The following is a 26793-nucleotide window of genomic DNA, read 5'->3' on the forward strand; positions in this document are numbered from 1 at the left end:
TGTTCTCCACCCGACTCCAGCCCCAGCCCATGGACTCTGCGTCCACATGCGCTTCAGACACACATGCAAATGCCTCACTTCCCGTCTTAACTGAGTTTCTTGCTAAAGGAGGGAATGTGGGAATGTGATCCTCGCCCCAGCGGGCGTGAGGCTCAGTCGAGGGTCGGGCTCCTGTGCCACGTTCCCAGGGTCTGCTCAAGGGCCGGCAAGGAGGAAGGCAGCTGCTGGAAGATACCACAGAAGGGCCTAGAAGCTGGGCGCCTGTCACTCACATCAGGAACTGCGGAGCCGGAACGTTCCACCTTTCTGGTGAAAACCCGGGCTCGTGCGTTGAAACTCTGGTGGGCCCCAGTCCTCCTCAGGATTTGCCTTTGCTTGCGGACGGCTTCTGAGGGGGGTCCTTCCTCGAGAAGGCCTGGCAGATGGTCCTGTTTTCATAGTCACGCTCCAGGAGATAAGCTCTGCCTGAGACTGTGGGAAGGAGATAAGTACAGAAACTAAGTGTTCTGGAAAACAGGGGTTGGGGGGGCTGGCGAACAGCTGGACAGATGCGACCTCAGAGCCAGGGAGCCGCGGGTTCAAGTCCTGCCTGGCCTCCGGCGTGCGGGCAGGCTCGCTGGAGTAGGGGTGCCCTCGCTGGGGACAGGCGATCTCCGCTGCAGGGTGCTGAGGACCAGGGTACATGAGCGCCAAACAGGGGCTCGACTTCAGGAAGCAAATACCAATTTTAAGAGTTCCCCATGGTCTTGGATAAGCGGAACGCGTACCCACGCCTGGCGAGCAGCCTGCCACCCATCCATCTGCTTGGCATTAAGTGGTAGATGATGGAAGACTCCTTCCCAAGCCCTGTGGCCCTGCCCCTGTGGCCGCCTGGGGGCCGGGAAACATCTTCCTCCAACTTTGCGCTCGGCTAGTTTCCGAAGGCTCCTGAAACACATCACCGCGGGCTCGGCTCTGGATTCCTCCTGGCTCTGGGGGCCCGGGCTGGAGTCCGGCTGCGGGGAGGGTTCGTTTTCTGTGGACGCCCCGAGGGCAAGTGTCCCGTGGTTCTCTTAGCTTCGGCTGTTGCAGGCAGTCCGTGGTGTTCCCTGGCTGGAGCCACGTCACTCGAGTCTCGGCCTCTGTCATCACATCACCTCCTCCCTGCCTGCGAGTCTTCTCACCTTCCGGGGACGCCTGTCCTCTGATTTCAGGCTCACCGCAAATCCACGACGGTTTCATCCCGAGATCCTAACTAATCACATCTACAAAGACCTATTTCTAAACAAAGGCCACATTTTGGGGGCGCCTGGGGGGCTCGGTTGGTTAAGCGTCTGACTCTTGGTTTCAGCTCAGGTCATGATCTCACGGTTTTGGGTTCAAGCCCTGCGATGGACTCCACGCTGATAGTTCAGAGCCTGCTTGGGAGTCTCTGTCTCCCTGTCTCTCTGCCCCTCCCCTGCACACACACACACACTCTCTCTCTCTTAAAATAAATAAACTTAAAAAAATAATTTAAAAAAAAAAACAAATAAGGTCACATTCTGAGGTTCCAAGTGGGCGAGAATCTTGGGGGTGCACTGCTCGCCCCACTGCAGTACTAGGAGCACAAAGGCTGCCCCGTCACTGACTTCAGGAGCATGTGGCCACCTGGGAGCTATGCCAGCAGAGCCTCTCGGAGCACCAGCTCCCTTGGGTGCCCTGGGAAAGCGGTGGTCTGTCCCAGGGAGGGGCTGGTCTGAGGCCTGAGTGAGCTGCCTGAGCGAAACGCTCAGCACAGAACTGGAAATGCCCACTAGGTGCACGACTGCCCTCACTGCCACTGTGACTATTGTCACTGTGACTTTTACTATCGCCCCGAGGGTCTGTGCCAGAGATGCCAATTGCCAGTGCTCTGTTTGGCTGGCTCACTGGTGTGGGTCTTTGGGCAGCCACGCAGCTGCTCCCGAAGTCTGGAAGCTTCCACAGACAGGAGTGGTTTGCGCTGGGCTGGCTCTTAGGAATCATCCAGAAAACATGTTAAAACGCCATTCCTGGGGCGCCTGGGTGGCTCAGTCATGGGAGCATCTGACTTGGGCTCAGGTCATGATCTCGCAGTTCGTGAGTTTGAGCCCCGTGTCGGGCGGTCAGCACAGAGCCTGCTTCAAATCCTCTGCCCCCTTCTCTCCCTGCCTTCCCCTGCTCGTGCTCTCTCTCCCTCCCTCCCCTTCCTCAAAAATAAATAAACATTAGAAAAATGCTATTCCTGTTGCCTGCCCAGTGGCCTGGACAAGGCGCCAGGGTTATGTCTGACCACAGATGGGGCATTCTGATGGGGAGCCACCCAGCTGGAGAGCTGTTGATCTGGGTCAGCCCCTCCTTTCACTGGTGGGGAAACTGGGACCCACAGAGGAACATGGCAGAGGCGCAGCGAGATTCCAAAGCATCCACAGATGGCCTCTCCTGAGCCCCACATCCTCCCAGGGGGTTATCTGGGGGGCAGCAGGCTGCGTTGTCTCCTGTCCTGGCCGGGAATTAGGGCTCAGAGAAGCCTGATGAAGACCACGTGGTTGGCTCAAGGTCAAGTCAGCCAAAGCCAAGATGTAAAACGCACTACTGAATATGAATACAGTAATAAGAGAAGCCAGTCTACACCACAGGCAGGAGCCCTGGCTCTCTGAACCTTTGCTATCCACACTCTTGTTACCCAAACACAGGAAAAAGTAAGAAAATGTGTTGATATATCCTTGCTATCCAAATCCAGTTACTTTTTACATGAATCTCTGAAACCAAATGGATTTGGAGGGAGAGGAAGACCTGTATTCTTACTGTGGATGAGAACATACTTTATGCCGCTGAGCTGGGGCTTCCCGCTCCCCTGTAACCTTCTCCTGCAACCACAGAGAACCAAGAAAACCAGAGGAAAGTTCTTCAAAATTCCCTTATGCAGACAAAATGAAGAACACGGAAATCTATAAAAGCTGTTAAAATCATTCTTTTCTTTACAGAATTCTGTACATTCCTGATAGTTAAAGAAATCAGATAAATCCAGCAACTTGGGTTTCTGTATGATTTGGCTTTTAGCAATGTGACCTTTGATGTGTCACTTAAGTTTTGATGAATTAACTTTCGGTAAATTGTTTCGCTTCCTGCAGTAGGGGTGGGAGGGAGGGGACATTGGGGGTTAGTGTCGTACACTGAGATCCTCTAAATGATCAGGTCTTTGACATTTCCCTAAAATCTGCCTTTACCTTTGTTTGCAATCTGTCTTGTTATCAAACACTCCTCAAAGTATCCCAGTTTGCAGGCGCCATAACTTCCCAGTAGGACCCTGGCCTCCATAACTTATGATAAGCTCCCTTGAGAACAGATTGTGTGTGTGTGTGTGTGTGTGTGTGTGAGACCACTGTATCTTCAGGCCTGAAGGGATGCTCCACAGTACTCACTCTAGGGGCACTGGGGGTGCCCAGTCAGTTAAGTGTCTGACTTCAGCTCAGATCATGATCTCACCGCTTGAGAGTTCGAGCCCCGCGTCGGGCTCTGTGCTGACAGCTCAGAGCCTGGAGCCTGCTTTGGAATTTATGTCTCCCTCTCTCTCTGCCCCTCTCCCACTCACGCTCTGTCTTTTGTTCTCAAAAATAAATAAAATTAAATAAAATAAAGTATGCACTCAAAAACTACTTGTGAAGTGGGTGAATGAATGAAATGTATATATTTCTCTCTAAAACGAGAGACCATAATTGTCGTCTCTTGCCTGTTCTATGGCTACAACTTCTGAAGAGACCGTAAAACGGTCCCGGTTCTTTGCAGCCTCTCTTGTGAGAGGCAAAGTCTCTCTCCCCATCTCTTGGTTCTGGGCTGGCCCTTGTTACTTGTTTTATCCAAAAGTGACACTGAGTTCTAAGCCTGGGCCTCCGGACAGGCACGCTTCTCGTCTTGTAGCTTTGCTTCCGTCATGTAAACACGCCCAGGCTAGTCTGCTGGATGGGGACAGACACGTGGCCACGTCACCCTTCTCAATGATGGACCAGTGGCCACCTGGACTAGCTGGCATCCAGCCAACCTGCACCCAAACACGGACACGAGTGGAGATTAGCGAAGCCTGGGCCAGCCCAGCAAACCACTGTGTCAGCCTACAGCCTCGGGTCAGTAGTAAATGGTCCCTGTTCAGTTCCCTAGGTTTGGGGGTTATTTGTTCTCTCATTTTGCCTGTCTTTGGGATTTCCATATCTGTGTGGATTTCTCATACTTACGATATTAAATTTGATTTTCGCCTGTTAATCTGTCTCATGTCTATTTGATTCTTACTCCTGCTAGAAGCACCTTAAAGGGGACAGGAATTCTTGCTTCCTGACATGTGGCAACCTCTCGAAGGTCTGAAGAACCCAGGCTCTGGAGTCACACAACCCTGAACTGGAATCTTGGCTCATCAGCTGTGCGACTTTTAGGAAAGCACTCAAACTCTCTGAGCTTCAACTTTCTATCCACCCCGGCCCCCATCATAGTTAATTACCCCCTGTTCTTTTTCTTTACTCGAAGTTGCCTCTAATCCTGGGTCCAAGCTCCTGGTTGGGACACTTCTCGCTCCTCTTTGTGCTCCCAGGGACGAATGCACTCCTCAGAGAGACTTCATGAAACCCTGTCTCTATCTCCATCACGCACTCTCAGCTGGGGTGAACACTGGTTCTCGGGGGTTAGAGGGGGAGCAAAAAATCTTAAGTTTCACAATGGTTTGTGAAGCCTCAGAGTTCAGTTTTACCTGACACGATCTTATGTCTTTGTATTTAATTTTTCTTCTTAGGGAGAAATTAATTTTAATGAAGATCCGCCTACCCCACGCTTGCTGGGGCCTGTGGGGGCCGGCGGTAGCCTCGCCTTCCTGCTGCTGCTCAGGTGCCTACATCCTTTCTACCGAGTCCCATCACTGTGCTCATGCCTCCACAAACAGGCCAATCGTATAATTCCCTTTAAAATCCCAGCTCACAGTACCTTCCTGTTGGACCTTGACCTAATTTCAAGTTTACATAACAGTTAAGCTTTGACAGGGTACTTTTAGGAAGGGCGTCTCCCAAATCCTAACGTGGTACTGGGCGTGGAGAATGGTCTGGCTTGCACTGGGACTGCTAAGAGTTCACACTCACAACACTCCAGTTAGAGCCCGCCTTGTGTGCGAGCACCCTGTAGGGATGTGGCCGTGTCCCGAGCAATGACAGCTCCGTATTTAAGCTGGGTTTGTGAGGCATTCTCATTTAAGTGTCATGTAGCAAGGTTCAAGAATGAGGACCTCACACTGATTTGGCGTCAGGATCTCTCTCTTGATTATTTTAATACTCATTTCTCCTACTCAGTGATTTCTGTACAGTTAGAAATTAATTTACTTGTCATTCTGCTTTGCACATAGTTTCCTAACTTCCCAGGGTCGCTGAGTCATATGATTTGACTGGACCACTTAATACAACTGGGTGGGTCATCCCTCCAGATTCAATCAATGTGACAGAGAGGGGAGTCCTTTTTCCCCCGCCCACACGTGTTCATTAGGCATTTGTGGGTCCCCATCAGGGTAGCACTAGCCTTCTGGAGTGTTCAGCTCCTAAACTGTACCTTACAAGGGCAGTGAGCAGACTCGGTGTTTCTGAGTAGATGGTGGTGTGTCCCACCGGCATGGAAACCGGTCTTCCCGGGTTCAGCTTGATGTCAGGCACAAAGCCCGACCATCACAAGATTTTTCACACTGTAATTGACACACTTTGGTGACATCTCCTTTTCCTCAAAGATAAAGCTCTTTTACAGCGTCTCATTTATTAGCTGTCTCAGCCACTGCCTTGGGGGTGATGCGCACAAATAAAATATGTAGCAGGAAACTGCCTTCCCTGTTTCTTTCCTTCCCTGCACCTAATTTCAACTCCCTGTCAAGCCTCCTTGAATGGATGTGCTCATCACAGAAGCTGCCTCAGGCAAACTCCTGCTTTCTTTCCTGGGAGGATGATCCTTTTCGCTTAATCCCCAAGGGGCAGCCTCAAATGGGGAGTCTCACAGCCCTTAATCTACTAGCATTTCCAAGCCACAATTTCCCAGCGTGGCACCTCTTGGGATCCGCTCCTTCCTGTCCGTTTAAGGTGATCTCCTGACCCAAATGGCAGCCGCCCTTAGGTAATTTCCCTGGAGCTTACGCTGTACACTGTTGATGTGACTTTAAGAGAAGTTTCTAAAGCCTAGCCCATCTTGTAGCTAAAATAGCGATGGCCTGTGAAAAGCAGCAACACAGAGAGAGAAACAGAAATGCGGTTCTATCTGTTCTGATAGAAACACAGTGTTGTTTTCATCAACAGAGAAACCAAAACAAAGAACCACAGCAACACCCGCCAGATAGATGTGCGCAACTGTCCCACCTACCCTGAAGCCCTTCTCAGTCCCAGCGTGGCTTCTGATGGGAGCCCCTGAGGACACAGACACAGAGCCTGGGAAAGGAGGACCATTTTATAGATGGGGAAACTGAGGCCCAAGGAGAAAAGAGGACTTTTCCCATAGGGAAATGGCAGAGCTGTGGCTGGAAGTGAGTCCTGGGCGCACGGAGGCTCAGAACTCTCCAGACTCCACCCTCATGCAGCTCTAGTATCAGGTGGTTGGTTGGGGCCTTGGGAGTCAGGTGATTCCAATAAAGCTCACTGCATGCAAGTCGTTCCCGTCCCTGCCTTCTCTAGAGCCGTCCCTAGCCCTAGATGAGTCAACACACAAGTGCTTGGCTGCATCTAGCACATACCCGGTGGTCAGCAAATCTTGGACATTACAATTATCACTACTACTATTATCGTTATATCTTCCACAGTAACTGGTCACTTCTCTGTGGGCACAGACTGTAACGTGAGTATCTCCCATTCAGCCCAAGCTAGTGTACCTGGCTCGGAGCTCTTGCAACTGTAGCTGTGATGCTGCTCTATGTAGTTAGCCACCCAACTCTGGGTGAGCTTGTTACCTGCTAGCCACCATCTGTGGGATGGAAAGGGAGGCCATCGCTGCATTCAGATGGGTAGGGAAGTCTCTCTTCCCCTCCACTCCCAGGTGGGCCTTGTCCCCCCGGTCCCCACGCTCCCATCTATGTAACGAGAACACCCCAGCTCGGTGGTGGCAGTGAGGAAGGAGGCGCTTCTTACCTGGCCCACTGCAGAAGGAGGCGATGATGGCCAGAATGCACACGATACTCAGGTATGGGATCCAGGGGGCGTGGTCCTGAGAGAGAGCAGGGGTGTGGGCAGCGGTGCAAACGGGACCAGGGTTCCCACCCAGCTCCTCCTTGATCTATCTGTGTGACCTCGGGCAGGTCACTTTACATCTCTGAGCCCTGGTTTCAGTGTTCATAAAATGGGGAGATGATAGCCCCTGAGTCATTTCATCTGCCCGTTTTACAGATGAGAGGTGAAAGGAGATGATGTCTCCGAAGAGCTTAGCAATGTCCTCAGCATACAGTGGTGGTAGATAAATGACTAACACTTATTGAGTGCTCAGTCTGAAGCAGGCAATATGAGAAGTTTTACAGGCATTATCACATTTAAAAATTTTTCTTATTTAATCCCTATTATTGAGTGAAACACTATATTTCTACTCCTGCTGTCCTGACAGGTATGAGGTAAGTTAACTGGTGTCATTAGATATGTTGGGAGGGGATGTCACTCATCGGGCAGGGTTGGGTGGCTTGGGGCTGGGTGTGGAAAGATGTCTAGGAAATTGCCCCTGTGCCAGCAGACTGGATGGCTGATAATCAGAACACTGTGTCACCAGTGTTGGGACACAGTGAGCATGTGAGGAAGGGTCAGGGCACCCAAGCCCAACCTAGACAGATTCAGGGAGGGGAGAAGAGTGTGTTCGCCTCTGAAGGTTGAGCCTGGGTCACGCAAGAGGAAAAGAAGAGGAAAAAAAATTCCAGGAGATGATTTTATGCAACAAATGACACAGACACACAGGAGAGCACAGCACACGGGTGAGTAACAAACGTTCAGAGTGGGGTTAGAGAGGAGAGAGAGCAGCGCTTCCATGTCCAAATCCATCAGCTCTTGCTGAAGGAGGATCTAGAATTGAGAGGAGCTCTTGCACACTGCATGGCTCACTGGTGCACTAAGTTATCATCCATCCATTCAAGCATTCCACCCGTTCATCCATCCATTATCCATCCATCCATCCATCCATCCATCCATCTTCCATCATCCATCCTTCCAACCATCCCCCATCATCCATCCATCCATCCATCCATCCATCCACACATCCATCTATCATCCATCCATCCATCCACCCATTCATCCATCCATCATCCACCCACATATCCATCCATCCATCCATCCACCCATTCATCCATCCATCATCCACCCACGCATGTGCAAATCTCAAGTTAGGGATTCATTTTTGAAGAGCGCAAAGATTGGCTGACCACTGTAACCTGGCCTCATGCTTCCCTTGGTGCTAAGACAGCCAGTGCTCAGTCACTGCATGCTGTCCCGAGCCCTGTGGGGGGAGGGGGGGGCAGAAGGAAACCCCGCGATCCTGGAATCTCATCCCCACAGCTTATTCATTTATATTTATGCCTCAGTTTCCTCTCTCCATAAGAGGGAAAAACACCACTTTCACCAGGATTAGGAACGGCACCTCCCTTCCCCCCAAACCTACATTCATCGAGCCCCTTTCATGGGGGAGGGGGAGGGGGCCCTGCCAAGGGCTGTAAGTACATCTTCTCACCTCGTCTTCCCAACACCCCCGGGTGTGCGGAGAGCTGTCCCATTTTAGAGATGGGGCTCTGCTCCTCGGGGAGCCCACAGGCGATTGTGGAAGCATCCAATACGGCAGCACCAGCGGTGCCGTGTGGAAATGAGGGAGCTGGAAGAGGCATCTTAGCGCAGTCTCCTCTTTCCCACAGATGGGGTAACAGGGGCTCAGAGAGGGGACACATCTTGGCCAAGATCACACAGCTCATTAGAGGCAGCAATAGAACTATATCCATCCAGTCTCTGTCTCTCAGTCCAAGGACCTATCACCAAAGCTTCCTTCTCAAGGGCACCCAGCGACTGCTGAGCTGAGATGCCCCTTGGGAACGTCATACTGCAGGCAGCACAAACTTCACACACCACGGCCCCGGAGTACCGAAGCCGGAAGCCAGCTCCATGCTGACGTCCCTCGGGGTATGATAGGGGCATGCTCTCACCTGCAGCGTCAGGGTGACGGTGAGGATCCCAAAGAAGAGGGCCATCAACCCAAAGCCGCCCATGAGGAGGGGTCTCCGTCCCAGGCGCTCAATGACCAAGCCCTAAGTCAAGATCAAAGAGAGATGGTTATGCTTCACTTCTAGCAACAGGAGAAGGGGAGCGTGGTGGCAGGAACCAGCACTGGGGCCAGGGTAAAGGACGGCCTTGACCTTCAGACAGCCCAGCCACATTCCCCATGGCCGCAGCTGGAGAGGCCAAGATCTTTATGAGAGAGGGAGGGAGGACCAAGTCACCGTTCTTGAGCACCTACTGTATGCCCATACATTCACCTTTCCTCTTAATCTTTCCTGTTAGGGAAGGACGGGCTGATCTGCTAGCTGGTCTGCAAAAGGAACCGAATGGACTGGTTGCCGTAGCCCTTTGCCCACTCTTTGGAGCCAGCCTGCGGGCCAAAAGCAAGGGCTCCCCACTCCTTATGCCCCTGTTTATAGATTTAAAGGGGCAGACTCCCAAGGCAGCGGCCCAGGGGTAAGAGCGAACCGAGAAGGTTCTGACGTTTTCCACCCCGCCTGTGCCTGTCAGTTTCATTCTGGGGTGTGATACCAGGAAGCCCACATGACCGCAGCCCCTGAAGCCACGTCCCCGAGCCTAGCCTCCCACAGCTGTAGGACTGTTGGTGACCTCCATCCAGCTGGCCCCTGTGTCTACCTCTCCATTGGGTAAAGGCAGGGCTCTCCACTGAGCTCCTACAATTGCTAACGACCTTGAAAAATAGTCACATAGCCAAGTTTCAGAAATAGGCAGACCTGGGCTTCTATCCTGGGTCTATGACTTTCCAGATGTGTAAGCTTTGGCATATGACTTCCCTTCCTGGAGCCCCAGGGCTTTTATCTGTGAAAGGAAGTCCATGATACCCTCCAATGAGGCTGTCTGGAAAGGGCGGGTGACTAAGTAAGAGTCTGTATTCAAAACACATAGCAAGTCTTCCAATTTGTCAAGTGCCTTCCCTCCTCTTTCTTTCCCCGTCTCATTGCACAGAAAGAGCACACTAAAGATCAGAGAGGTGAAGTAACTCAGTGGCCATCACACAGCCAGTAAGAAGGAGACAGAGGCAGAAACAGAGATGAGCGGGGAAGGGGAAAATTGAACAGAGGGCATCTGAATAAAAATGCACAGCTTTTCAGGGTGCTTGGGTGGCTCAATTGGTTAAGCATTCAACTTTGGCTCAGGTCAGATCTCACAGTTCGTGGGTTTGAACCCCGCATTGGGCTCTGTGCTGACAGCTCAGAGTCTGAAGCCTGTTTCGGATTCTGTGTCTCCCTCTCTCTCTGACCCTTCTGCACTCATGCACTATCTCTCTGTCTCAAAAATAAATAAACTATAAAATTTTTTTAAAAATGCACAGATTTCCTCCATTGAGCAACCAGGGGACGCTTCCTAGAGGAGGCAACAGTAATGGCAGCTTGTCAGGCAGAGGGACCGGGGGGTCAGGTGAGCCATCTGGTTTGGACAAGGGAAAGGAGTGGCACCTTTGAGGCCGCCAGAACAGAAGCTCCTGTCCTCCAGCTTCCGATGACAGTTCGAAACGCAGACATCAGACTGAACGGTCCCAGTCCTGCCTCGAGCCTGCAGGAGATTTCTGCAGGAAACCCAGAGCCGCCTCTTTTTCCTCTTTCCTCAGGCCCTGCTCTGAGGAGGGCGGGTGGTAAGAAGGCTTCTGGGTGAGCTTTCCCGGAGCCGGCACGGGCTGTTGTCTCATTCGGCCAAGCACACACCAAAAGGTGAGCGGGCACAGCCCCAGGCCAGCAGGGTTCTCGGAGGACCCGGCCCTGGGGTGCTGCCTGGGTAGCCTGGTGTGAACGCTGAGGGGACCGGGGAGGGGGCTCTGGTGCAGAAAGTCAGGGGCTTGGGAGGAAAGCATCCTTGGCTGAGGGCCACATGTCTTGAAAACTTCCACAGCTTCCTGCCCAGGAGCCTCTCCCCCTGCGGGTTAGGAAGGCAGGGCTGACCCCAGCGTTTCAACTCGGTGTCCTTGATGCCTGACCCGTCAGAGCGTCAGAGAGGAGCATAGGTGGTGTCCGGAGGCGCAGGGACCTGAAATGGGCAGACCTGGCTTCAGGTCCTGGTTCTGCGCCCAGGACAGGCGGCCCAGCTTCTGGAAGCCTCAGTTTCTCCACGTGACCAACAGAAGTGGTGATAACTGTTGCAGCACAGTTCTGAGATCAGAGGCCAAGAACTCACGGTGTCTGAGGCAGATGCATGAAACACAGAGGCTTCCAACAAATGGCACATAATATATCCTCGCGGTCCAGGGGTGGCCCAGGTCTGGTCCCAGCTCCTGCCTCTAACTGGCCATGTGGCCTGAGGCAGCCAGTCACCCTTCTGTGTCTTCCTTGCTCCTTTTCTCTGATGACGATGGGTTGGGGTGGATGAGGACCTGTGCCCAGTGCCTGTGACGACGTGCCAGACGCTGCATTAAGCACTTATCAGGCATCAACTTACTTAATCCTCACAGCAACTTTATGAAGTAGGACCAGTCACTTGTCAGATTTTACAGATACAGAAACCGAGGCACAGAGGTTTTGGGAACTTGTCCACGGTCACGTGGCCGGGAGGAGGCAGAGCTGGGCTCATCTACAACGTCTTTTCTGGTTCTTGAGACATTACAATTTTCCAAACTAGACAAGAGTCCAAGCCACCACTTGGTCATAGCTTCCGGTCACACCTGGATGTATAGCACCTGCTCCCTGACAGCTACCTCACGGGAAGAACGGGAGCTTCACTGTTGCCCAGAACCTAGGGGAGCACACCTGGCAGGTACTGAGCCCACGTCTGCTGACTGAGTGAAGGTTTATCTTTGTAAGGCAGGCAAATTCACATATTGCCGAGGATGATGATGAGAATGGTAAGATCAGTCAGTGGGAAGTTAGGCCCAGTGAGTCCCATGGAGGAAGCAACGATCAGTAGTTGCTAGGAAAGTTCTAGAGAGAAAGAAGGGCCAGCATCTAAGTCCTCTCTCCTCCCAAAACCCTTTGAGTTGGGTCCCACCAAAGGGGAGGTCCTGATAGGGGCTGCCGGGGTGGGAGCCACAGGTGCAGGGAAACTGGGCCCCTGGGTGGGGGGTGGGCTGGGGGATGGGGAGTGTCAGGGACACCCACGATCAGAGATTCTGGGATTTGTCAGAAGTCACAGTGAGCTATTTGGAGGTAAGGAAGTGTAATACTTGTTCTCTCATACTGCAGGGATGGCTGAAAAGTACCCATACTCTCGGATTCAGTCATTCACCTTCTGGGTATTTATCCCAAGGAAATAGACATTTGGTAGAAGACTCATGGACAAAGGTCTTCAACTGTCGTGTAATTTATACTAATGAGGAAATAGAAACCATCTAGGAGTCGACCAACAAATGAATTGGTTCAATAAGTACTGGAATACCCTGATGATAATTATAGAATTCACATACCTTATTTTATTTATTTTTTATGTTTTTATAGTTTTTTTAATGTTTATTTATTTTAGAGAGAGAGAGACAGAGCACAAGTCGGGGAGGGGCAGAGAGAGGGGGACACAGAACCCAAAGCAGGCTCCAGGCTCTGAGCTGTCAGCACACAGCCCGACACGGGGCTTGACCTCACAAACTGCGAGATCATGACCTGAGCCGAAGTCGGATGCTTAACCGACTGAGCCACCCACATGCCCTTGGAATTCGTGTAATTTAAAAGAATTTTGAAGAACAGAAGAATCGTGAGGTTATGACTCTAAGGGGAAAGAGCAGGGCACAGATCTGTATCTTGCATATATTCATGGACACCGTTTTGTAAATTATGATTCTGAATGAATATACCCTGGAAAAATTTATGCAAAGTCAGCTTATAATGGCTAACTCTGGTTGGGAAAATAGGTGATTATTATTTTACTTGATATTTTTCAGTCTTTTCCAAGTTTTCTACAATAAGCTTTTTCTACTTAAAAAAAAAAAAGTCTAAAAAATAGACTTAGCTAAAGCATTGGAGATGCAAACCCCTCTGCCCAGAGTCACAAACTGTTACTCTTCCCCATCACTGGTGATTTCCAATACCCACATGTGTACATGTTCACCATGCAGAATGTTTCAGCTACAATCTCAGCATGGCATTGCCATTCTTAGAGTTAACACGGCAGAGCCCACAATTTAGCCGGCACTGAAGACAAAGACTGCTGATGGTGGAATGCGTGGTGTGTCATCTCCTTGGGTTAAGTGCCCAGTGACGGAGCACTGAAACGACGACAGAAATGACCATGACGAGAATCAGTCACTGTAAGACACAGGGCGCTGAAGCTGCTGCCCTGAGACTAACATGTGTTGCATTGCGATGCTGAGATTAATGTGCACTTGGCGCTGACTTTAGCGTTTAGAGTATTTTTTCTTTTTCTTTTTTTGGTTTGTTTTAGTTTCTCCGAAGGCACCACCAATAATTTCAATGCCCGCAAGTGTGCCCCCAACACAAACCAGTGGAGAGCCACTGTCTTACATGATGATGCCAACACGCAAGTGCTCCAGGGTCGGGGTGGGACGGTTTGGCTGTGTCGCTTCCCTGAAGTCTCCCTATGAACCAGCAGCCCAAGCCAAGGTAGAGCTGGAAACACTATCACTGATTTGGAAACAGTGTCTAAAGGTGTCTGGCAAGACACCAAAGAAAGAGCTTTGAAAGAGAAAGAGATAAAAACAACTCCGTCCATTCTAGCGGGAAAACCAATCAGCCTGAGGGCCCCTTTCTTCAAAATCTCTGCCTCTTTTAAATCGTTTTAATGTGCAGCCTGTCAAAAGGGATTAGGGTAAACGTGGTATTTCCACTTGAGCATTAAAATCATCAGTGAAAACATTAACTCAGATGAACAGTGGCCTCTGAAGGTTACTGATGTCAGCGGGGGAGGGACTGTGAGCCTCCAAGAGATTCCTTCTGGGGACTCCTGACCCCCAGGGTTATTCAGCCGTTCAGCGACCATTTACCCAGCACCGCCTGCCTGCCCCACAGAGCTGGGACCTCGGGTGGAATAATAATGAGAGTGTCTTTGTGGTGGTTGTTGTTCTTAGTATTTAAAAATCAACTGTAGGGGCACCTGGGTGGCTCAGTCCGTTGAGCGCCTGACTTCGGGTCAGATCCATGATCTCACGGTTTGTGAGTTCAAGCCACACGTCGGGCTCGCTGCTATCAGTGCAGAGCCTGCTTTGGATCCTCTGTACCCCTCTCTCTGCTCCTCCCCCACTTGTGTTCTCTCAAAAATCAATAAACATAGGGGCGCCTGAGTGGCTCAGTTGGTTGAGTGTCCAACTTCGGCTCAGGTCATGATCTCACAGTTCGTGGGTTCAAGCCCCACGTTGGGCTCTGTGCTGACAGCCAGCTCAGAGCCTGGAGCATGCTTCAGATTCTGTCTCCCTCTCTCTCTGACCCTCCCCTGCTCACGCTGTCTCTCTCTCTCAGAATTAAATAAAAAAAACATTTAAAATTTTTAAATAAATAGTTAAAAAAATCAACTGTATTGACTTGGATTAAGTTCTAAGCTAGATTCAATAAAATGTACTGATTTTAATTGTACTGTGTGGTATGTTTTCAAAAATTTATACGCCCATAAAGCCATGGCCACGTCAAGATACAGAACGTTTCTATCACCCTAAAGTTCCCTTGTGCTCCTTTCCATAGCCACAAGCAATCACTGATGTGCTTTCCATTACTCCAGACCAGAGTAGACTTGATTAGGTTAGAATTCCACATTGGTTATCACTACTCTTTTGAGATCCATCCCTGTTGTATATATCATTCCTTTTTAGTGCTGAGTAGTATTCCATTGAATGGATATACCGCAGTGTGTTTCTCCATTCAGCACTTGATGGAAATTTGGGCTGTTTCAGTTTGGGCTCTTATGACTAAAGCTGTTGTAAACATGGGCGTTCAGGTCTGTGTAGAAATGTGCTTTATCTTGGGTAAATACTTATGAGAAGAATGGTAGTATGGGTAGCATTTTTATGAGAAACTGCCAGACAGGTTTCCAAAGGGTTGTACCATTACAATTCCCACCAGCCACATATGAGAGCTCCAGTGGCTTCACATCTTCCTGTAGGTGAGGCCCTGGCTCAAGGGCAGAGAGGAGGAGACAGGAGCCCCTGCCCTTGGAGAATTTTATGGGTTGAACTGTGACCTCCCCAAAAATGATATGTTGAAGTGTTGACCCCTGGTACCTCAGAAGGTGCCTTTGTTTGGAAATCGGGTCTTTGTAGAGGTAATCGAATTCAATGAGGACACTACAGCCGGCCGGAATCCCACGTGACTGGAGCCCTTATGACAAGGGAGGTTTGGACAGACATGCACACAGGAGGGAACACCATGCAAGGGTGAAAGACAGGGAGCAGGCTGATCCCTCTGCCAGCTGGGGAACACCAGGGATTGCCGGCAAAGCACCGGCTGCTCAGGGAGGGAGCTGGAACAGACTCTGTCTCGCGGTCTTAGAAAGAATCTGCCCTCTGCCGCCTGGGTCTCAGACTTCTGGCCTTCAGAACGGTGAGACTATACCTTTCCGTTGTTCAGGCCCCTCTGTTCGCCGTGCTTTGTTACGCGGCTCTAGCAGACTAACGGGAGCTCACGGCATGTTGTTGTCAAATGATTAGACATGTGAAGGGAGAGGGAAGGAAAATCTAAAATTTCATTTATTTCAAATGCAACTCAACGCTTGCAAATCTGACTTGAGTGCATTTGTAGTATTTTACAGATATTACTTTCTATGACTTTTGTAGGCCAATGTGTCTAGATTGTAACGTGCGTGAAACACTGGGTGGCTGGCCGGACCCCTGGCATGTCAGGGGCGGCAGAGCCCCGTGAGTGTTCGCTCCTCAACAGGATCTAAGGGAGGCCCTGTTCTGCCTGTTCTGTTCCAGGCCTGGCCTCCTCTGCTCTGCTCTTCCATGAAGTCAGTTGCTGACTTGGCTTGATGTGCTATTCGTGAGCACGGGGGCCACCGCAGGGCTCCAGAAGAGGAAGGGCTGCCGTTGGGGGAGGGGAGAAGGGAGGGGGGAGGGAGGAGGAGGGAGGAGGGAGTGGCATGCCTTCAAAATTCACATGATGGTGTGTGTGTGTGTGTGTGTGTGTGTGTGTGTGTGTGTGTGTAAATTTCCTCCTTTTAATAAGGATGCCAATTACATTGGATTAGTGGTCCCGCATTCCAGAATGATCTCTCCTTAACTAATTACACCCATAATGACTACATCCTGAGGTGTTGTTAGAGCTTCAACATACAAATTCTGTAGGGATGACAATTCAACCTGTAACAATAATTAACATTTACTGAGCTCTTGCCTTAGGCCAAGTGCTGTGAATTACTGTATAACTCTCATGATAAGACCTGTTGAGGTATTGATTTGTATTATTCCCACTTTCTCTTGGAGAAAACAGGGTGCTCAGAGAGGTTAAGTAGGTGGCCCAAGGCCACCCAGTGAGCGAGTTCAGGGCCGGGAGCCCTCGGAGCCCAACACGGCACTGGGTTGCCAGTACCCACTTTCTGCTCCAACAAGCACCAGATCCAGAGACTCGAGGTGCAGCTGTGAGCTCCTGAGATTTTGATTCTGAAATCGTGCTTGTTGGGAGGCAGGAGGGGGTGGTGGAAACCAGGAGGCTTGTTTTTTCCCCTTGAACGTTCCGGCACAGTCCATTCCTGACAAACACACTGCGAAGGAGGAGGAGTAACGATGACGTCATGTGGATCCCGCATCCCCCGTTAGAGAAAGCAGCCTCCACTCCTCGAAGGAGTGAGGCTCACGCTCCACAAGCCACTGGCCCATGTGGCAGCCAGTGCGCAGGCTCCCGTGGCCTGGGGGCCACGCGGCGGAGGCTCGCTCAGGGACTTGACGCTGCGCCAGGAAAATCAATGTGGAGAACCAGCTGCTTCTGCAAGCTGCAGTGATTTACAGCTGCCCCAGCCGATGAGCAATGCCAGCAGCCAAAACTAATTGCGAAGCAAAGGAACAAAAACGTCTTTCTCAAGTGTCTTCGGTCCCAAAGCCGTTTTAACAGACTGTCAAAATCTCGGTGAGAAGAAGGAAAATTGGAAAGTCCTTTCTGAATGGCTGTTGCCTCACAGGGCTGGGTGAAGCTGGGACAATATCTTAGGAAACAAGGTAACGAACACTTTGGGGAGCCATCGGGTTTAGCGAAGACTGGCGGTCAGGACCGCAGGGGCCTTCATGCTCACGGACGTCTGTCTCCGTGACAGCTCTGTAAGGTGCTGGCCTAGTTTCCGTGGTCACCGTAAGGGATTAGCACCCACTCAGCGGACGAAGGAGGTCAGAAGTCTAATGTAGGTCTCACGGGGCAAAAGCCACAGCTGCTGGTGGGGCCGCATTCCTTCCGGGGGCTCGAGGGGAGAATCTGTTCCCTGCCCTTCCAGCTTCCAGAGGCCACCTCCTCGCCTCGGCTGGTGGCCCCTTCTTCCACCAGAGCCAGCAACTGCCACTGCAACCTCTGCTTTTGTCCCTCCTGACCCCTGCCTCTTTCACTTTTAAGGACCTTTGAGATGACACTGGGCCACCTGCTGAGTGCAGGATGACCCCCTACCCCGTCTCCAGATCCCTACTTTTTTTTTTTAATTGTTGAGAGAGAGACACACACAGAGTGTGAGCTGGGGAGGGGCAGAGAGAGAGGGAGACACAGAATGTGAAGCAGCTCCAGGCTCTGAGCTGTCAGCACAGAGCCCAACGTGGGGCTTGAACCCACAAACTGGGAGATCATGACCTGAGCCGAAGTCGGACGCTTAACCGACTGAGCCCCCCAGGCGCCCCTCCAGATCCTTATGTTAACCACATCTGCAAAGCCTCTTTCACTGTTTAAGGTGACATCCTTCCAAGAATGCTTCCAAGAATGACGAGAGGGACATTTGGGGCGGGAGGGGGCAGGATTCTCACCCCACGCGGGCCTGGCAGTGTCCATTTTAGAGGACGAATAAATTCAGAGAGGTTGGGCAGGTTTCCCCACACCGCTCAGCTAGTAGACGGGTCCCTGGGATCTGAATTCCAAGCTGCCGGGCCCTACAGCCTAAGCTCCTTCTCCCCAACACGCTGCTCCAGCTCAGACTCCCTGCCTCAGGCCAGAGTTAATCCCGAGCTACTCCAGAGATTGGGGTAAATGCTACCGTGGTAAGAAGTGCTCCCAAGTCACTCTTCCGCGCCTCCATTTCCTTTAGATGATACACCGGGCGGGGTGCAGAGGACTGGGGCCATGTGCACAGAGCCAGGGGACAGGCTGCCTCATGCACCTGCCTTCCTGTCACCCGCTAACGCCTGCTGGGCCTTCAGTGCTCGCCTTCCTGGGGCCCTCCTCCAGGAAGCCCTCCCAGGAGAGTTCATCCCAGTGAGGCACGTGGTACGTGTCTGTTTCTGGATCTTTCTCTCTGGTCTGTCCAATGCTGTCGGCTCTTAGTGAGGGTGATCCGCGGGCCAGAGGGCAGACACCGGAAGGAGGGCATGTGGAGTCGGGGAGACGGGATGGAGGCATCGTTACTCCCTCTGCAACTCTTTCAACCCAGGCAACAATCTAACTTTGGGGAGTGATGTGAGTGAGTGCTCATGAGATCCCAGGTAAAGCGCATCAGGTCCCTGGGGAGCAGCAGGGGCCCTCAGTACTGGCTCTCCCCGCTTCCTACCGGCTGTGTGATCCCGGATGCCAATTCTTTGGGACTCGGTCTCCTTACCTACCAGAAGGTTGTGAGAGGCCTGGTGAAGCTCTGCCGTCTGCAGGCATGTTCCTCACGGCCTTACTGCAAGTGGCGAGTACTGACGAATGGGGTACTTAGTACTCTGTGAGCCATACCATTTGCCAGGCAGGCACTCACTTGTTCAGTCCTTACCCCCCTCTATGAGGCAAGAGCGAAGTCGTTGTTATGGAAGTGGGGAAACTGAGTCATAGAGATGTTGCATAACCTCTCCAGGGTTACGCCGCTCAAAAGGAATGGAGCCAGGCTCAGAATCCGGGCTCTGCCGTCCAGGCTCCGAAGGGAGACACCCCACAGCCCCGGCCCCACAGACAGCAGTGAGGGCACCGGCCACACAGCCTGCTTCTCAAGAGCCACAAGCAGTGTTAATTCCCAGGGGCAGTGATCAGCATGCTTTTCTGTGTACACGTTACACTCCAGCGGAACATTTCTCACACATGAAGATAGAAAGTTAACTGGAAGGCAACTCTGGCGTGAGGTTCCATGAACCGAGGCAGGCTTACTACCGTGTAAGAACAGAGAAGCCAAGGGGAGATTTTATCCAATGTCCTTGGGTCATGTGATTGTGGATTTCTTCCTCGGTTCTTTCTCTTTTTCTGAATTCTACAAGTTTACCTTGATGAGCTAATGCTGATGAACAATACCATACCAAACAATCCCCCAAAAGCAACCCTGAAATCCCCCATCATTATCATTCCAGACCAACTGTGCTTTCCCACGGTAACACCAGGAGCCACGACTGGGGAGGGGGTCTGTAACTCAAAGGGAGACCCTGTGAAACTCCCAGATTGTGAAGCAAGGAGGTATTTTCCTGTAAGAAAAAGAGCCTGAGTGAAAGCAGAGGGAGACAGAACATTGGTCCTCAGCACTTTCCTGACATCCTGCTTTAGAAGCCTCTTGTTAGGAGGTCTGTGAAAAGAGCAAGGAGCAAAATAGCGTTCTGTCGGAAGCGAGTCAAAATGCAACTGGGAGCCTCTGCTTGTCTGCACGGCGGCCAACCCCGGCAGCGGAAGTCTGTGTGCGCGCATGGGGCGAAATGAGCTCCTCCAAGGTCAGAGAGCCTCACTCCGATCCCGCCCCGTCGTGTACTATGTGCCCAAAATGTGAACACAGGCCGCAGCCCTCTAAGGTAGAAGAGAATCCGACAGCTCATGGAGGGGAAAACCAGCGCTCAGACAGGTCGAGGGCACTGTCCAGCATTACGCAGGCAAGAAGTTCCAGAACCAGGATTCGAATCTACTTTGGTCTGATTGCCAGACCCGTGCAATTTCTGCTAACTTCGAAGGCCGCCCAACTCCCTCCCTGCGGTGTGTTTATTGCGCATCTTTGAGGGTGAGAGTGATGAGCTCTGCGTCTTCTTTTGGACACTTCTGCTTATCGTTAAACTCTTTTTAAAAAAACGTTCACTCATGTATTTTTGACAGAGAGATCACACGTGGGGGAGGGGCAGAGAGAGAGGGAGAGAGAATCCCAAGCAGGCTCCATGCTGTCAGCACAGGGCCCAAAGTGGGGGCTCCCTCCCACAAACCTCGAGATCACGACCTGAGCCGAAATCGTCAGACGCTTCACTGGCTGAGCCTCCCCGGCGCCCCCTTTGCTTATTATAAAGTCACTCTCTGTGACACTGATCGACTGGAAAGTCTTTTCTCCTTTCCTTTCTCTCCAAAGTCCTACATGTTTGGGGTGGAAAGGTGACAGCTAATGGTTTAGAAACATCTTTAAAGTATGGCAATGGGCCTTAGGCTCACAGGGACTCTGACTTGGACTCGCAGGGAGAAGGAGCCCTTTTCACTCGGTACTCAACACCCTGTATCACCTGTGACCAGGTGAGAGTTCAAAGCAAGCTGTTTATTAAAAGAAAGATAACAGGGGAGCAAAATATAAATGAGAATATTCTCTAGGCAGGCAAAACATCATGAGCTGCATGACGAACTCCTAAAATTCAGACACCTTTGGACCGACAAAGAACACGCTCCTTTAAAGGCAAGCACGTGTGTGGCATGGGGGTCCCCACGGCGGTACGCACCCCCTGTGATGGTCTCAGGAATAACAGTCAGTTTACTTACAGAGAAGATGGCAGCCAAAGTCTCGATGCCCCCGGTGCTCAAGGTGATGTATGGGATCTTTTCCGGGGGGATCCCAGCTTTCCCAAAAATGCTGTTGGTGTAGAACCAAATCTGTAACACAGGGAACAAAACACAAGGGAAGAGAGTCAGCGAAAGGCATCTATGTCCAAAACTAAATTCGGGTCCAAGGCAGTCTCTGAGATTCGCGGCTGCATCCAGAGTGGAGCTGCGTGGTGTGGCCAACTACTTGTTTTCTTCCTTCTCCCTCCTCTGCCCCCTTTTTCGTCACTAACAGAACTACCCCACTGGGGGCAACACGTGCTCGGCCGATCGTGGCAATGAGACATGAACAGAAATGTTGGTGAGGCTTCTTGGAAGCCTCCTTAAAATGAGCTTTCCAACAAGGACGTGTGATCCCATTTTCTGCCCTCCCTTCATTTCTGCTGTCAAGATGGCAAACGTGATGGCTGGAGCTTCAGCAGCCTTCTTGGATCATGAGGTGACTTCAGACTAGCACTGCTATTAGCCCCCATTGTAGCTCTGTGAGAAACAGAAAAGGTGTCTGATCCACAAGATGCTTTACTGTCATCCACTAGAAAACCATCATAGCAAATCTATAATGGGGACAATGTGAATGACACTCCTGTCTGGAGGTTGGAGACGTGGCTCCGTGTTGAGGTGGCTTTGTGACCCCAAGCAATTCCCTGTGTCCTGCTGGGCTTCCTTCTCCTCCTCAGTCAAGGAGGAGGGGTATCAGGAATTGGGTAAGAACTGTCACTGTTCATTATTAGAGTTTCGGGTCCAGAGGCTGGACACAGGTCATTTGTCTTCTCCCAATCCCATCCATTTCCTCAAAGAGCAAGGGTTTGCTGGATGATAGACACCCATGCTGTCCTTTCCATGACAACTGACAGGAAACGTGCTGCATAAAGGGCCTCAGAAGCCTTTACACACTGATGGTCATTAAGCAGAAACATAAGAGTTCGTTGCCTATAACTTGTCAGGCCAACTGCAGCTGGGCGTGCTCTCTGTGTTTGCCTCTTTGTGTTTGGAAACAGCTCTTGTTTCTACAGAGGTGTCTTGTTACCAGCATTTGTTTAGCAAAAAAATTTTCGTGCATGGAGGAAAAAGATATCACTCAGGTCCTGCACACATCTGTACAGATGGATTCTCTTTTAGCGATGGGAGTAATTCTTCATCAAGTTACGGCCACGCTCGGAGCCCAGTAAAAACGACCGCATGCATTTCTGTGAGTTTGCTGGGATCTGATGCATCTCTCTGCGAAATGCATTTCAATGCTCTTACCATAAGACAAAGACCCTCTCGCCTGTGCCTGCCCACATTTGACTGAGCCGAGAATTAGAATTTTAGATTCTACATTTTTGCTTCCACATTCACAGAGTACACAGGGGGCTCCCGATAAATTCATTAGTTCCTGTAGGGGGCTGTGACAGAAGCCAAAATCATTTCAGAAAGCCTCAGTCCCCACTGGATTGGTTTGTATAATCTCCTCCCCCTTTTGAAGGTTAACTGTGATGCCCAGCACATCCTCAGGGCTGGATCCGAGGCTGAGAATGACATGCTGTCCACTGGTAGCCTCGGACGGAAGGAGCTGAAACGCCTTTATCCACATGCACTGATTTTCACCAGCCCCGGCTCCACGGCTCCTTCCGTCTGTGGCTACCGGTGGACAGCATGTCATTCTCAGCCTTGGGTTGGCGGCTCAGCCCCCACTGGACCTGTGTTCTCCCGCGGAAGCTGTGCCGGCCTCCCCGTGGTCTCCTTGCTGGCTCCTCACACCCCCAGCATCCCCGTCTCCTGCTCCCAATTCTCCCTGTAGCCTTGGGCTTCCCTGGAGGGGGTTACTTGTTGGTAAAGGGAGTCATACGCATAAAATTACAGGCAAGGTGAGGCACTTCGAAAAGAGGCTCTAGAGTCATTTCCTATGTAAATGTGAAATTCACTGACAGGCAGAAAGGCTCCCTGTGGCCCGTCCCTGGAGGGGGAGCGGGGGCAGGGGAGGTCTGCACACAAACTGCCCGTCTCACTCTGCAGCTCCGGAAGCCATTGCTCCCCGCTGAATCACCTTCCGGAGCAGGAGGGGAAGGGCCTCTGCCTCTGCCCGCGCTGAGGTTTATTTGATGAGGCAGTTTGAGGGCGTCCAACGACACAGAAGCACCGGGAGAGGTGGAGCGTGTCCTGCAGCAGCAAGCCCTCTGCGGAGCGAGCTGTGTGCTGACCTTGTCCAGGACACAGTCAGGCTCTCAGGTTGCCCACCATCTCCTCCCGCGGGGAAGGACTGGAGGGAACAGCAACCCGGAGGCCTGAGCACCGGATCCCAACCCCGGCGTGGCCCCTGGTGAACCGTGGGTCTGTCGGCAAGTGCCCACGCGTCTCTAAAGAAGGTCAGAAGATCTGGCTTTCAGGGTGGTTGTAAAAAATGTATGAAGTGAGGGCACCCGGGTGGCTCAGTTGGTTAAGCCTCTGACTTCGGCTCAGGTCATGATCTCGCGGTCCATGAGTTCAAGCCCTGCGTCGGGCTCTGTGCTGACAGCTCGGAGCCTGGAGTCTGTTTCAGATTCTCTGTCTCCCTCTCTCTCTGCCCCTCCCCCACTTGCAATCTGTCTCTTTCTCTCTCAAAAATAAATAAACATTAACAAAACATTGTAAAGAGATGAAGTAAAGCTTCTTTCCTAGAGCTGGTGTACAACAATTAGGCGATATCTTTCCAGAAGATTTCCACGTGTCTGTTGAGACACCACTGCTCTTTGGTAAAGGAAAATGTCCCTGTCTTTCGCACGCCTTGGGGAGGGTGTAGCTCGGGGTCTGCTTCTCAGCCTGGAGAGGAGGGTGCAGCCCTCCCGGCCTGCTGTGGACGCCCCAGAGCCCTCCGCCGTAACTCCTGACACTGCGTGTTAGAGACATAACAGAACCCGTAATCATTTTCAACTCTCTCAATACCTTGTGCAGGTTTTAGGGGCAAGAGGTGCAGGGGGAGAGCCTGGACTGCAGCCAGGACAGCGGGCTCTGGTGCGGAGATGGCCGCTAGCAGAAGAGGTAAGACTGGTCCCATCAGCTGCCTGGCTGCCTACAGATGACCTGGGGACAGAGCCCAGTGACCCATATGGGGATGGGTGCTTTAAGGGGGCCTTGGGGACTCTCGCTGCTCCAGCATTAAGCAGCCAGACCTTGTGGCCTAATGGCTGGGGCTCAAATCCCCTTTCTACCACTTGTAGCTGTGTGACTTAGGGAAAGTCTCTCAATGTTTCTGTGCCTAACAGTGTTGCCTAGCTCACAGGACTGCCACGGGGACAACTTCAGGCTCATGGTAAGTGCTAAGTGAATGCGTGCTTTATTATTAATACAGCTGAGCAGACAGAGGCTGGGGGAGGGGAACCGACTGGCCTAGATTTCCCACTGCAGGTTTGCGGCCACGGTGAGATGGAAAGCCAGGCCTCTGGATGTTGGCCCAGCGCGTGTTGCTCTGTGTCAAATTCAGCATGCCAGGCTACAAGTATTACCTCTGACTTAAAGATTAAAAATAATCCTAAAACAGCAATACACAGAAGAAGATTATCTCAACATAACAAAGGCCATACAGGACAAGCCCAGAGCTGACATCACACTCCGCTGACATGATACTGTGATATCCTCTTACTCATCAAACTGAGAGCCTTCCTGCTAAGATCAGAAGTAGGACACAGTTGCCTGCTCTCGCCGCTTCTGGTCCACACAGTGCTGGAGGTCCTGGCCAGTGCCGTTAGGCAGGAAAAAGAAAGAAAGGCACCCAAATCAGAAAGGAAGAAGTAAAATTATCAGTTTGCCAATGACATGATCTTATATGTAGAAAAGCCCAAGGATAACGTGTGTGTGTTTTTATATATGGAAATCTTTACTCGAAATGGATTAAAGATGTAAACATAAGAACTGTAAAAGTCCTAGAAGAAAACATAGTGGAAAAACTTCATAGCATTGGTCTTGGTGATAATTTTTTTGGATACGACACCAAAAGCAAAAATTAACAAGTATGACTACATCAGACTACAAAGCTTCTGCACAGAAAAAAAAAAAATCAACAGAGTGGAAAGGCCATCTACGGCATGGAAGAAAATATTGGCAAACCATATATCTGATAAGGGGTTAATCTCCAAAATATATAAGAAACTCCTACATCTCAATAGTGAAACCAAACCAAACCGACCTGCCACCAAACCTCCAAATAGCCTCCTTTAAAAATGGGCGAAGGACTTGAACAGATATTTCTCCAAAGACGACGTCCGGATGGCCAAGACACATGAAAAGTTGCTCCACATCACTCATCACCAGAGAAATGCAAATCAAAACCACAATAAGGTATCACCCCACACCTGTTAGGATGGCCAGTATTTAAAAGAAAAAAAAGTGTCAGTGAGGATGTGGAAAAATTGGAGCCCTTGCACACTGTCGGTGGGAGTGGAAATCTGTGAAGCCACTATGGAAAACAAGTATGGAACAGCCTCAAAAACTTAGAAACCAATCCGCCCCATGAGCCAGCATCCCACTTCTGGGTTTCAGTCCGGACTGAAACCTGCATCTTGAAGAGATGTCTGCACTCTGTGTTCAATGCAGCAGTATTCACAGCAGCCCAGGTGGGAAATATCCTAAATGTCTGTCGATGGATGAAGAGGTCAAGGAAAGGCGGTACGTGTAGGCACCACGGCCTCAAAACAAGAAGGAAATCCCACAACTGGTAACAACCAGGATGAACCTGGTGGGCGTTACATCGAGGGAAGTGGGCTGGTCACAGAAGGGCAGGTACTGCTTATATGAAGGATCTAGAACAGACAAACTCGTAGAGGTAGAGAGTGGATAGCGCGCTGTTTGCCAGGGGCTGGGGGAGCTGCCGATCAACGGGCACAGAGTTTCCGTTAAGCAAGATGAACGAGCTTTGGAGACATGCCGTAGGGCGCCGTGCTCACAGCTAACGAGACGCCACTGCACACTCAGACGTTTGTTAAGGGGGCAGATGTCGTGTTAAATGTGCTCACGACGACAGAGAGATGACGGGCAGTCAGTACGAGGAGGGTAGGACACCCCGAGCCGAGAGCTCACGACCGCCGGCCCCCCCGGGAGCAGACGAGATGGTTTCTCCCCATCCTGTGCCGATGCGGCGGGGTTTACAGGTACACCCTAGTGGGGTTTCCGTAGGAAGTCATATTGGGAATGCAAATCAGAAAATCATGTCCCAGGAGAGGAGAGGGTTCTGTTCAGAAATGTCACAATTCTCAATCCAAAAGCTCACTGAATACAGATTTCCATATGTGACTTTTACTACCCCAAATGTTAGCTTGAAGAAACAGGCGGGCTCCCTCTACCTTCTCACACCAGGGAGGGCGGCTCTGAGCCTGCAGGTGTGAAGGGGGGAGACAGCAGGACACATCCGAGGCCGTGCTGTTGGCCCCGGGCACCCCCTCCTCCTGCTGGCTTTAAACAGACCAGGGAAGAAGGTTAAAATAAGTAAGTTGCATGTTGATTTCATCCTATCCCAATGTTTCCAAAAAGAGAATCAAGAGTAGTTGAAATGAGGCAAAACACTGGTTGTAACTTTCCATACTGTCACCTTGCCCTCTCCAGACAGGGACGCCTCCCTCCCCTGTCATGTCACCTCCCGCTACACACCCCAAACACCACCCCCCACCGACTTTTAGGGGAGGCCAGGCTTGTAGATGCAGAGGAGCTATTTTATCTGGGGCTCTTTGGTAGGTCCCCCTTTTCCTCCTTCTGGGCCCAGCCACACTTCTCCTGAGCTACGTGAGTCCCTGACAGCTGGCTTGCACACCTTTGTAAATGGGGAACTCACCACTCAT

The 26793-nt window shown here is 51.2% G+C and overlaps 1 protein-coding gene across 3 annotated transcripts in view; it reads right to left on the reverse strand.

Annotated features, from left to right (window-relative positions):
* Positions 1–26793, reverse strand: part of SLC2A9 (solute carrier family 2 member 9) — a 241274-nt gene that overhangs the window by 53181 nt on the left and 161300 nt on the right. For all 3 annotated transcript variants that reach the window (XM_039248991.1, XM_039248989.1, XM_039248988.1), the window contains 3 exons: positions 20948–21058; positions 9146–9247; positions 7110–7185 (listed from right to left, as the gene is read on the reverse strand). In XM_039248991.1, the coding sequence (XP_039104922.1) occupies positions 7110–7185; positions 9146–9247; positions 20948–21058 (289 nt within the window). The remainder of the gene's footprint in view (positions 1–7109; positions 7186–9145; positions 9248–20947; positions 21059–26793) is intronic.

The sequence above is a fragment of the Hyaena hyaena genome, unplaced genomic scaffold, assembly GCF_003009895.1.
Source record: "Hyaena hyaena isolate Hyena2069 unplaced genomic scaffold, ASM300989v1 scaffold_328, whole genome shotgun sequence".
In the NCBI taxonomy this organism is placed as follows: Eukaryota; Metazoa; Chordata; class Mammalia; order Carnivora; family Hyaenidae; genus Hyaena; species Hyaena hyaena.